At 32.0% G+C, this 13,129-nt stretch overlaps 1 protein-coding gene across 3 annotated transcripts; it reads right to left on the bottom strand.

Moving 5' to 3' along the window:
- Positions 1-368: 368 nt before the first annotated feature.
- Positions 369-7,690, bottom strand: LOC114382384. 3 transcript variants are annotated; one of them, XM_028341762.1, is made up of 3 exons: positions 7,536-7,690; positions 3,610-4,450; positions 369-2,674 (listed from the first exon to the last, which is right to left on the bottom strand). In XM_028341762.1, the coding sequence occupies exon 3, from the start codon at positions 2,650-2,652 to the stop codon at positions 706-708; it is 1,947 nt and encodes a 648-aa protein (XP_028197563.1). In that variant the 5' UTR covers positions 2,653-2,674; positions 3,610-4,450; positions 7,536-7,690; the 3' UTR covers positions 369-705. The 3 variants fall into 3 exon arrangements, with proteins under 3 accessions (XP_028197563.1, XP_028197564.1, XP_028197562.1); XM_028341763.1 differs by lacking the exon at positions 3,610-4,450 and adding an exon at positions 2,933-3,001; XM_028341761.1 differs by lacking the exon at positions 3,610-4,450.
- Between the last annotated feature and the right edge of the window lie 5,439 nt (positions 7,691-13,129).

Here is a 13,129-nt window from a genome sequence, read left to right as displayed (position 1 = left end):
ACCAATAGCTATTAGCTTCCCTAACTCGAAAAAATATAACAAGTGGCATCCAATTGAAATAAAACTCTTCAGTCTGTTGTTGCATTGAAGTTTAATGCAGCAGCAGGATTGAATGTGGCTAGTCTCAATTGACTTCTTAAAATTGGACATCTGTTCCATATTCAAATAAAAAAGTGCTAACAATAAAATCTCACCTTTTAAACACTATTTTTGGGTTTGAATTTATTAAAAATCACCAAATTGTACCAAGAAATATCACTCCTTATTTAATAAACTTCCACTAATTTCATAAATTTTAGTAAATTTTAATCAGTAGTAGTGTTAGTATATTGTTTGCTAGTGCTCCTTTATTAAAAGCATCACGTGACTTGATCAACTTTCAAACTCATTTAATAAAAATATAGCCCCTGTACTTTCAAAATGTAACACTGCCACAAAACTGTCACGAGAACTGAGCAGAGCCATCGCATATTTGGATTCTATCAGACATTCCACGGCTCTACCCAGTTTATATAGTGTGTACTTAGTGTATGGAAGTGAATTGTGCATGTTACAGCAAGTGATGGGGTAGTCTACTGTGCATGCATGTGAAATGGTATGAGAAAGCTTACCACCAACATCACATCAACTATAGCATCATAAGAACAAACATCAAATCCACACATTTTTTGGTCTTTTTTATTCATTTGATTTCTCCCCTCGACTCTACAGAGAAGGAGAAGAAACAAACTGTCTTGGTAAACTAAAAAGGTCTTTCCCTTCAAATGGAGAACTCCAATCCCGAGAACCTGATGTTTCAGCAGACGATACTACACCATTTTGCAATCCAGGCAAAGGAACCATGCTACCATTAGAGGGTAATGATCTAACTGTCGTCTGAGCAACCGTGCCAGAAGCATTTGAGCCATATAGAGTACTACTACTCTTTGTAAAAGGAGAAAGCCCAAACAATAATGCATTAGACCGTGGGGGAGATAAACCTCTATCCAAGGACCAGTCTATGTTGGTATAATCAAATTGCATTGTCCCACCAGTGCTCCAGTCTACTGGAGAAGTTGCCCCTGATGTAGCTGCTGATCCTAGCCTGGAAAAGAGTCCAAGAGAAGAAGCGGCAGCAAGACTTGGAGATGCAGCTGTTTTATTCCATAAGCTATTCCCTTGATTAGTTGCTAGGAGATCTACTGAACTGCTGTTGCCAGCCACAAACTGCTGAGGCGGTTGACATTGAAGTTGGTGGTACAGTTGATTAGAACTGAAATAGTTTGAACTGAGGCTTCTAGTACTAGGAGGATGAGATATAAAGCCATTGGACCTCATGACTTCAATACTATTAGTTGGATACCAACTGGCAGCTACTCCGGGAGGAGATGAACTCATGCTGGCAGCTGGAATCTGCTTTGCATTTACAGTTTGAGGTCGCTGCATCACAATTACTGGCTCCCTAGCTGATCCAGGTTGAAGGTTCTTATAATCACCTCCTGCAGCCATATAAGAAGCTTCTGTCTTAGCAGATGTGGGTGACACTTGCAATGGTGAAGCCAATGAATATGAAACCGAAGGATTAGATCCTGCACCTGGCCACCTCTTGTCAGCTGGTACAGCAGCTTGTTGAGGCTTTGCCCATTCGGGCTTGGGTAAGATTCTCTTAAGAGGCTGCACAAGTCTGTTGCTGGATTCCGTAGATCCTCCTAGAATAACTGCTTGCTTTGCATAGTTAAAATCCTTTTCATCTTTTTTGGGTTGATTTGGAGAAAGTATGGGTTTTGTCTGTGGCCTAGCATTCTGATTCACAGCTCCTGACTGCTTACTGCTAAGGGAAGAAAGATCACCAATTTCCTCTGGCTTTGGTGGACCAGATGGTCGATCCAGCTTCAATTCTCTCAAAGACTCAGCAGCCTTATCAAGATCACCCTCACAAGCAACAACTGCTCTTTCAACCTCCTGTTTTGAGCAATTGTACCTGATTTCTAGATCTGCAATTCGAGCAAGTTCTTCTGATATATCAATTTTCAAATTACCCCCACCTATATTTGTATCTTTATGATTATCTGCTTCTTCACCACCTTCAAACAGCCATGCTACTGATTCCTCCACCCTTCCTTCATTCAGTATCAATGCTACAGTTGCACGGTCATGAGAAAACCCCATTGCCACAAGCTGTTGAGCAAGTGCCTCAAGTTTCCTTGACATAATATATCCAGTGCAGCGATCATGCAACTCTTGTGCCCGCCTTTCCTTCTGTCGTTGATGCTTCTTTTCATTCTTCTGTCGGATTTTCTCTCGTTTGTCATTATCAGCTCCTGGTACTGCTTCTAGTCGAGCAGGAGGATTAGAAGCTTTATCTTTATGGTCCTCTGAATCACCAGACCAACTACCATTGTTAGAAACAGAATCATACTCCACACCAGCTACCACTGAGCCTGCAGGATGTTCATCCGTCTCATCTATGTTCCGAAAACGACCATTAGAATGTACTTGGGAAGTAGATGTTGGTGACATCTCCAAAGTATGGAATGTTCCCGATAAAGGGTTGTATGCACTAGCTGGTACACCAGCCACGGCATTACCAGATCCTGAAGACTTGGCAGAAGACTTTTGAGCTTCCTTGCCAGCCTTTTTGTCTTTAGACTTAGATTTGGAAGCAGGAGACATCTCTTCAGTAGCAAATATGTCCCTGCGACATAAAAGAAATGTTCAGTTTAAATTGTTTTCTATTGTTCTCTATTGAACTACCAAATCAATAGAGTTAACAATATCTAAAAAATCAAAATCCAAATCACATAACATTCTGTTAATGTCAATATCATCATCGGTGTCAATCTGTTTGCAAACAATCAAGTGCTCAAGGATTATTGGAGGACAACATGCCCCAGTTTAACCTATAACAAACTATAGAGGGAAAGGGAGGGGGGATAAACTGAAGATTTCTTACCCTCTTGCAATTGAATTTGTAGCTTTCTCCTCTATCTCAATAAATTCTTTGTTCAAAAAGAAGAAATTTCTAGCAAGGAGCAAGAGAAATAAATCAGGTTTATGAATTTCACATCCAATCCAATATTTTTCCAGCACTATAATTCATTAAAGAAAGAATTTAATAACATATGAGCTTTCTTCTAAAGTGATGACTAACTTCATATATGTGCATGGATCACTCTGAAAATTTTAATAAGAATTCATGGATTCATGCAATACATAATCTATTTGACAAAAAAAAACATGTTCTCTACAGAAGCACAGGGATGAGCATGAAAATTGAGTTGTTGCCACTTGCCACTTAGACAGAAAAAGATACAAAGCAAAAGTAGATAATTTGTTTAATCTAAGCATTGAAAGAATGGAATCTAATAGTGTTAGGACTGAGTCCAAGCAACAAACTGTAGCAGGAAAGGGTTTGGGTTTGCAGCTTTATCATAGGAAAAGGAAAGGGTCAAAAAGTTGTAAAAAACACTTAGAGGGATAGGAGAGTTAGTTAGTTCTGTTATTTGGAGAATTGTAAGTCCAATAAATAAGAGTCCTCTCTTTAGTAAAAGGACAGGATTTGAAATATACAGTTACTGGGCTATTGCCAGTGTAAAAGGAGAAAGCTCATTTGGAGGTATACTCGTATACCTTTGCTCTTGGTTTGTTCTCTCTCTTTCAGCAATAAGAAAGCTATTCCAGTTTTTCCCTGTTGTGTGCTATTTTTCCCTTGTGGGTTCCATTTTTCCTAATTTGGAAAGAAGTTCCTAACAAGTTGGTCCGACCTGCCATCACCAATCGCAATGGAAAATCGGGTTGGAGCATTGGAGAAAGCTGTCAGTGAGCAAGGACAACAACTGGCGGAATTCAAGACAGATATGAACTACATCAAAGATTTGCTGTTACAGATGAAAAACAAGAAGTCATTATCTGATGAGGAGGACAATCCTGTGAATAAAAATGAGAAATCGGCGGAAGAAGAGGAGATTGGAGAATCTGAGGAAGAAGAAAATTTTCCTCTTCATCCTTGGGTCATGACGGTTGAATGACCTGCTTTTGAAGGTAATGAGTAATGACCCACTTGGATGGTTGGCGAGAGCAGAAAAATTCTTTGAAATACAGAAGATTGAACCTTCAGATAAGCTAAAATTGGCGTTCATCAGCATGTAGGGTAATGCTGTTCACTGGTTCTAGTTCTGGCATCAGAAGTCCAAGAACCCTTCTTGGAGAGAATTCGCAGAAGCACTGATGTGGCCGTTTGGATGAAATGGGCGAGGAACAGTATATGAAAGATTGGCGGCATTAAAACAAGCCAGAGGGGTTGAGGAGTACATCCAAGAATTTGAACTTTTGGTCGCTCAAGCCGAACCAAGTGCAGAGGACCAAGTTCTTGGGTATCTCTTGGTCAGGTTGAGTCAAGACATTCGAAGGTGGGAGAACCTCAAGGCTTAAGTACTACATCAAGTAGTTTATTCTACTCAATGTGGGACTCCTAACACACAAAATTTAAGTTCCAATGCTTAGTGTTAGTGCAATTTAAGTTTTCATAAAGATGCAACTACAATGCTTCAATCAGGTACAGTTACAACTGCATAGAAAATTTAAAACTAATAACATTATGAACCAATACAACAGAAGTAGATAATTTGTTTAATCAAGTATTGAAAGGATGGCAACTGATAGTTCGGAATCAAATAATCTGATAAAAACTTACTGGATCAGTTCATATAGAGAAATAAAAGGATATCAATAATTCAGATTGGATGAGATTCAACTGAACAAAAAAAATACAGTAGCAAAGAACATTTGAGAGGCCTTATCATATCCATTCCTTAGTGACAACTCTTTCCCTTGTTTAATATTTCTCCATTTCTCTAAAGCTTACAACAGAATTTCGCTCCAATTTTCCCCTATGGCCAGCCACGCTGGTAGTAGGTTATTTCCAGTCAGGTCAATTCCCTAGACCACATAAGATCAAGATTCCCTACATTTCTTCCTTGCAAACACCCTCCCTATAGGAGATTTCCAAACATAATGCAATATAACTTCTCACACAGATACAATTACAGGACTTCAATCAGGTACAGGTACAATTATATTGAAATTTTAAAACAGAACATGAAGAACCTATAACACAGATCCACTCAAACATTTGCCCCCTTATTTTCAAACCAAAATGCAATGAATCAAATTTCCTACACCCTCTGCCACCTCAAGAACCATCAAAAAGCATTTTTCTTCAACTAAGGATTATAAGGTCATATTTAGGGTAGAGGGTGAGGCAAAAGAAGAACAAGCCTTTTAAGTAAACAGCTAAACACCATCACTTAAAACAATGGTCATTTTAAACCTAAGACACCATGACCAAAATAGTCAAACCCCCAAATCCAATTTGAATTTTACCAATATGAAACCAAATAATATGTTGGAGAGTATTTGAGTTAATTGCATCCTAATAAAGTGAACAATAAAAATCAAGCTGATCCAAGGTTAGTGGACAATTAGGCAACAAATAAAGCTTTAAGGATGCTAACACAGAACTTAATACAAAAATCATCAAGAGATGAACACTACATCTTAAAGAAATCAAGCCAAAATCTTGTACTACTTCAAAGTGCACAAGCACAGTACATGTTCTAATCAATCTTTCTAGATAACAATATTAATCATAGTTATCAGAATCTTACAATTCACGATTCGATACAATTTGGCTACCTACCAATATGTATCTTAAGATGAATCTTAAATTACTTAGTATATTATGATACATGAATGAAGCTATGCACTTTCGATCAACAATACAAATCACATGATTCAACAATACAAATCACATGATTCAACAATTCATTATTTTTTCTTTTTTAACTTTTCTTGAATCAATTTTCATGAAAAAGTTAAAAAGACATATAAGTTTAAATAGTTAAATGAAAAGGTACTGAAAGAACACTTCAGAACTTATTAGATTTGATTATTCCACTACTTTATTTCCCACTCACTCATTGATGCATGTACTTTATTTAGCTATTTAATTACTTTGTTTTCATTATTCTAAAATAAAGGTTTCACAAACTCATAGAACTAGTAATTTTGTTTACAAGACTTCTGGTTGAGTTGTTTTAACTATTCCTAGTTCATATATCATCTATACGATATATTTGAAATATTTTTTCATTGTCTTTGAATCTTACGATTCGATACAAATTATGATTCACGATTCAAAAATTAGCTAAACGAATATTGATTTGATAACCTTGATATTAATCTCAAGCAGAAATTTAAGGCTCATCACCTGATAACTTTTAACTGTTTGCAAATACCCAACAGAACCTTTCCCAATCAAAATATTTTCAACCATCATAAAAGGCATACAATACTAACCTCCAAACAGAGGTACAATTATGACATGTCAAGTCCAATATATAACGACATTCATTGCAGCTAGGCATTAGAAGAACACTTTATGATCGCCCACCCCCCCCCCCCCCACCAAACACATCATTAATCTACCCATTCTTCTGTAAATAATCTTAATCTTATGATAGAAACAAGGAAACTAACAATCAGAATAGGACTATATGTCTTTAGTGGACTTCCCCACAGCATATTGATCTGTTGAAGGAACACTAAGTTTACCAAAAACAAAATTCATTAATTGATCAATATTCTTTTCAAGCATAACCCCCATATGTGAATGTGGATAGACTAAAGTTAAAAATCATATACACACTCAGTCACCTTCAATTTTTATTATTTATTATTATCATATTATTATTTACCTTCCAATCCTTTTTACTGAGAGGATAAAACATGGCATTAGGTGCAAAAACTCACTACACAATCCTGCTATAAAGTACATCCAGAAGTATTCAAGGAAGAAAATAAAAATCCAACTTATGCAAAGATCATAACAGTCATGTGCAACCATTCAACTACCTTTGAATGACATGTAATTAACTAATACAGTAGTGACAGTATTATACTAATAAAAGGACAGACACCTACAAATACAACATGCCTCAAGAAAAAGATGAAAAATCACATCCTCTAGTACAGCAACACATGTAGAATCAGCTGCATAGAAACTCAACCACCACCATATTCGTATTAGAACAAGCACAACCATGTAGTCATGAAAAATATTAAAACAAAAGAAGCTTTTTGAGATTATCACTGCAACATATCCAGTGCTACCAATCAGTGAAATTAATTGTTCTTCAGTCTTCAAAATAGATTGCCAACGTGCGCCCGATACAAAACAATCAACAAAATCTACAACAAACCAAAAGCCACCGCAAATCCTCCTCAAGGATTCATCAATGAACAAACCAAATCCAAATCTAAAAACACATCCCGAAATTCCGATACCAAAAATTCAATAACCACCGAATGCAGATTGCGAATCGCGAAATTCCAGAATTGCGAAAATAAAAGAAAAATAAAACCTAAAAGGCTGAAACAACATAATAGAGTTTAATTCGCAGAATTTCATAGTTATGGTTCAGATTAAAAGCGAAAAAACACTGAGAGAATTGAGAAACAGAGGAAGTAGAAGTAGAAGTACAAAGAGAAGAAAGAACCTGTTGATCGAGCTGTGGTGATGACCGTTGGGAACTGAGAGAGAGAGAGAAGGTTTTTCAAGGTTGAAAAATGAAATTGGGGGAATTAGGGTTTTGATTCGAAGAAACAGAAGAGATCCGAAAATTTGAGAAAAGCGAAACGAAAAAATGTCCAATTCTTAATAACGAAACCTATATGCTGACGTTTCAGGATGAAAAGACGGAAAGGGCTAAAAAAATTTCAAAATTATTAAATGGAATAAAATTTAAATTAATAGGTTGAAAGGAATAAGTAAAGTCGTAACATAATTTAACACTTCTTTGAAAATAGTAAACTGTGTTATCTTTTTTTCATTAAAGTCTTTAAAAACTTTATGACTTTAGTTTTTATTTTTTTTCAACACAACTTTAAAGTTATAAGAAAATTCTTTTTTTTTCCATTGTAGTAAATTATTTACAACTTCAAAGTTATAAATAGTTTTTTATTTTAATTATTTAAAAAATTAGTGTATATTTTTTTAGTTTATTTAATATTTCTATATTTTTATTTAATATATTTTTATATTTTTTGTATATATAAAAAATATAGAAAATATTAAATAAAATAATATAAAAAATAAAAAATGCATTAATTCATTAAACAATTAAAATAAAAAATATTTACAACTTTGAAGTCATAAATAATTTATGACTTAACAAAAATACCCTTATGATTTTAAAGTTGTATTAAAAAAATGAAGTCGTAAAATATTTTATTTTATGACTTCAATAGAAAAAAAAATACTCCCTTACAACTTCAAAGTCATGTTAAAAAATAAATAAAAAAAATTAAAGTTATAAATTTTTTATGACTTTAATGAAAAAAATGTAATACAACTTAGGATTTCCAATTTAGAAGTATGGCTTCTTATCCCTTTATGATATTAATTTAAATTTTATCTTCTTTCCCTCATTTTTTCGTTTTAGTTGTTGCTTTCCTCTCTTTATTTTTTTATTTTTATATTTATATATGAAAAACACTATGTCTCTCTATTATGTAGTCTTTTATCTCTTTTTTTGGTCTTTTTTCTATTTGTTTAAATTAAATAATAATAATAATAATTAATTAATTTTTTATTTACTTTTAAAAATTTATATTTCTTTTCTTTAATATTTTTTATGTTTCTCATATTATTTTTATACCTCATTTAGTGGTCAAACTATAATAAAATTGAAAGTAGAATGAAAATAATATAAATTTAATCATATTCAATGTTTGACCACCATATAACAAACTAACTAACAATAAGACTATATCAATTGTGCACAAATGACAAAACTATTGTTTCATTAAAAATATATATAGTTTTTTAAAACATATTTTTTAATTTAAATTTTACAAATTATGAAAATTATAAAAAATATAATTTTATCCAATTATACAAAATTATATTTAAATTATGCAATTAATTTTTCGTAAAATTATAATCAAATTAGTTTTTTAAAACTATAATTCTTATCAAAATATTTTTATTTAAAAAATAATTTAATTAGTAATATAATTTAAGTTTGTGTCAAAATTATTTTAAATATATATATATATATAAGATAATTCTGATTAAAATAAATATAATATATATACACATATATTTTAAATTAATAATTTACTTTTTATTATATTTAATATATTTATTTATAGTATATATATCATATACTTCATTTGTGTCTAATTATAAAAGACTTTAACTAATTTACTCCCCTATTTGTTAATTATTTATACAATCATTTCAAAATTATTTTTTTTTCTTATCTCTCTATCTACTTTGTTTTTAATTAATATTTGGAGGAAAAAAATAATTAAATAAAAGTATGTAAAAAAATAATTAATACATCTAAAAATTAGAAAAGATCTTATAAAAAGAAACAAATAACTTTTTAAAAAATGTCTTATGATTAGAAATAAAGGGATATATTTTTAAAATAACAATATTATAAAAATATATGATAAGTTAAATGTTAGAATAATTTTTATATAGAATTATATCATATATATATATATATATATATATATATATATATATATATATATATATATAATATACACATATTATATAATATGTTAAAGGTAGGATATGCATAAAATTTTATAATAATAATGCAGTTATAAATGTAATAATTATTACTACTATAATATTCAACATATTTCAAAAAATATATATATATAGAGAGAGAGAGAGAGGAAGAAAGAGATTATTCTCTTTTGTTGATCTTAACACAAGGATAAGAAATGTGCTAAAAAAATAAAATAAAGAACATGATAATATCGTTATATTTTATTGGTGCAACAAATATTACAATAGAACATGATAGTTATCCCAACTCAATTAATCAAAAAATTGTCATAAGTATGACTTCTTCTTTTTTTGTACTTTGGGGAGATAAAGTCAAAGAACTAAAAGGCTGGTCTTTCCGCAAAGTAAGTAAAATGTCGCCAACAAGCTAACATGTCAGCTACTTCGTTTTGTTCCCTAGGCGAGTGCTCCAAGACACCTTCCAAATCCTTTGCTACAAACTCCTAACTTCACGAAGATGGTCTTTATAAACATGCATGCCCATCAATTTTTCATCCCTCTGGAGGAAAATATTGACTGGCTCCAGGTAGTTTGATTCACCTATTAGAGAATGGTGTCCCCGGTAAAAGAGAAATTCTTGAATTAAAGCAGAGTTTAAAAGATGTGAGATTCTATGGGACTCACAATTTATTCTCTATTTTTCTCCTCTTCCCCTTAAATCCGTAATCAAACACAACCTTGGATAATTCTAAGATGCTAGAAAGAAAGCCACTCAAGTAAGAAGGTGGCTACTTGTAAGCTAATTATGTGAGTGAGGCCTACTCTAAACCACAATTCCTTTGAATGTGGACAGTCGCAGAGAATATGGAGAATGTTTCCCTCCCCTGGTGAGCATCTAGGACAGGTCCCTTGAGATGCTAAGTGACATTGGACCTTTTTGGCATTTGTAGGCAAGGCGTCATGTACTATTTTCCAAATAAAGAGGCATATTTTTCTGGAATTTTAAGCCTCTAAATAGCCTTCCAGATTGGATTGGGGGGCCTCTGAAGATGATGAGACCAACCATGTATATGTTGTAACAAACTAGCAACAGCGACCCAAAATATATGTGTATTAAGCATGTGTGCTATCAAAGACTGTAACTCAGTGATAACACTCCACGCTGCTATCCGGGAGGTTCTGTGGTCGATCCTGCATACTAATATTCCTGATAACTTGCTCTATAAGGATTGCAAAGTTGCTGCAAGTTCCACTGATCATTGTTACAAACTTTCGCAACTGTCATTTGGAGTTCTAAAATATGAACATATGGAACCATGACTCCAATCTTGCCTAAATCAGATCAATCCTAGAACCAGAAGAAGGATGATCCATCTCCTAAATGAAGTCCAAACCCAATATGCATTTTATCTAGAGCCTTATATATGTTGCGCCAGACACATGAAGTGGCAGGATTCACTGTGGTCGTCAAGATAGATCTATTGCTAGCATATTTATGTGAAAGTACCTGGAGTCCTGGACCCTGGCCTTGTCTAGGGTGTGTATCATATGCCAAACTAAATTTTCGAGAAGCTTAATATTGGCAAGCCACATATCTTGTAAACCAAGACCGTCATGTGATTTTGGCTTTGATCAAATTCTGCCAGCTAACTATCTGCCAACCCTTTGATTCTGCATTCTTTGGCCAGAGGAAATTATGAATTAAAATTGGTCAATTTTTTCACACACCAATTTTGGAAACCAAAATGGTTGCATGTTATATATTGACATTGAGGAGATAACTTATTTGATTAAACACACTTTTTCTCCCTTGTTTAGAAGTTTTCCTTTCCAGGAAGCTAAACTCTTTTGAATTTTCTCAATAATATGGTTGAAGTCACCTCTGGTTACGTAGAGCACACAAACTTTGACTTGTCCAAGTTAATCTTTAGTCCAGATGTTGTGCAACATTAATCAAGCATAGACGATACTACTTGAACTTGTTCCTTCGTTGCTCTACAAAAAAGTAGTATGTCATCTACAGACAGTAAATGTGAGAGAGGGGGCCAGCCACTAGATAAAGTCACTGGTCTCCAAGTATTATTCTCATTTAGCTCATGAATTTTCAGAGCTAGTTTTTTCATGTATAGAACAAAAAGATAGGGCGATAGAGGGTTGCCTTGCCTTAGTCCCCTCTCCAGAGTGAAGTTTTAGAGTCACTTCTCTAACACCACACACAATGAGGTTCGAGATACGTACTATTCGGGAAGCCAAAAATTTGGAGTGTTTCCTGAAAAAAATCTCAACTGACTCTATTGTACGCTTTCACCAAATCAACATGGCATATAAAGTGATCACTAAAGTGCTTGTTGCTCGAATTCGTCCTGTCTTGAATGATTTGATTGGTCCCTTTCAAGGAATTTTTATACCAGAAGGGACACCATGGATAATGCCATCCTAGCCCAATCATCTCTACATATTTATCTACGTATCGATATCTATCTACATCTATCTATATAAAGGAGACTTAAAGTTCTCGTAGTCGTTTATCAAACTTTACATTTTATATTAGTAGTAGGATATAATTGCATTTAGTGGTTTTAATTACATTTAATGAAGAGTTGAATTGCTGAAATCAATGTTATTTATATATAAATTTTATTATTAAAATATTAAGTAGTAATATCTATTTATAATATGCATTTCTTTAAAAGAATAATTAAATATAGAAATTAAATACTAAACTATTATCTATCTATCTATATATATATATTTGTATTCTTTATTTTTTTTAATTTAATTAATTTCAAATCTTAAATACTATTATAGATGTATAACAAGAAAAAAACACTATTATAAATGTAAATAATAATAATAAAGCTTTTTCATAGCAATTAATTATAAAATACTTACTCTAGACTTATATATGAGTAAAAATAACTAATTTGATACTAATTAAGAAAGTTAGTTGATATCATTTAATTATATTAGTCTCAAGTAAAAAATAAGATTATTTTTAAAATTACGATCACTTTATTGAAACTTGTTATTATAAATAAAAAAAAAAGTTATTGAAAATAGAAATAAAATTAAATAAAGAGTGTTTTACGAATAATAACATTAAATAGAGTAAAATTAGTTAAATTGACTTATATTTAAATCAACAACTACTTTTTTTTATTTATATATGATCCTATAGGAAATATTATGATTTTATATTCTCATAAATTTAGACTATAACAAACTATATATCCATTACATATAATATTTCCTTTTTTAACTCCTTAAAATGAGAAATAAAAAACAATAAAATATGAAAAGTAGTAGACAATAATATTAAACGAAAAATAGTAGCACGTGTAAATAATAATTTTTATAGAGAAAGAATACTTATCATAGTTCAATTATAAAATATAGAATTTGAAACATATAATAATCTTTATAGATGATTTTTTAAATAAAATAATAGAATAATAACTTTAAAATAAAACAAGTAATGAAATTAAAATGAAATAACAAATAATAAATAAATAAATCTCATTATATTGATAGAGTATTCAAGTTAAGTTGTAACGAGGTTAACCA

The sequence above is a fragment of the Glycine soja genome, chromosome 13 (genome assembly GCF_004193775.1).
Source record: "Glycine soja cultivar W05 chromosome 13, ASM419377v2, whole genome shotgun sequence".
Taxonomy (NCBI): Eukaryota; Viridiplantae; Streptophyta; class Magnoliopsida; order Fabales; family Fabaceae; genus Glycine; species Glycine soja.
The sequence above is the reverse complement of the archived record's forward strand: the minus strand, read 5'-3'. Positions and strand labels throughout refer to the sequence as shown.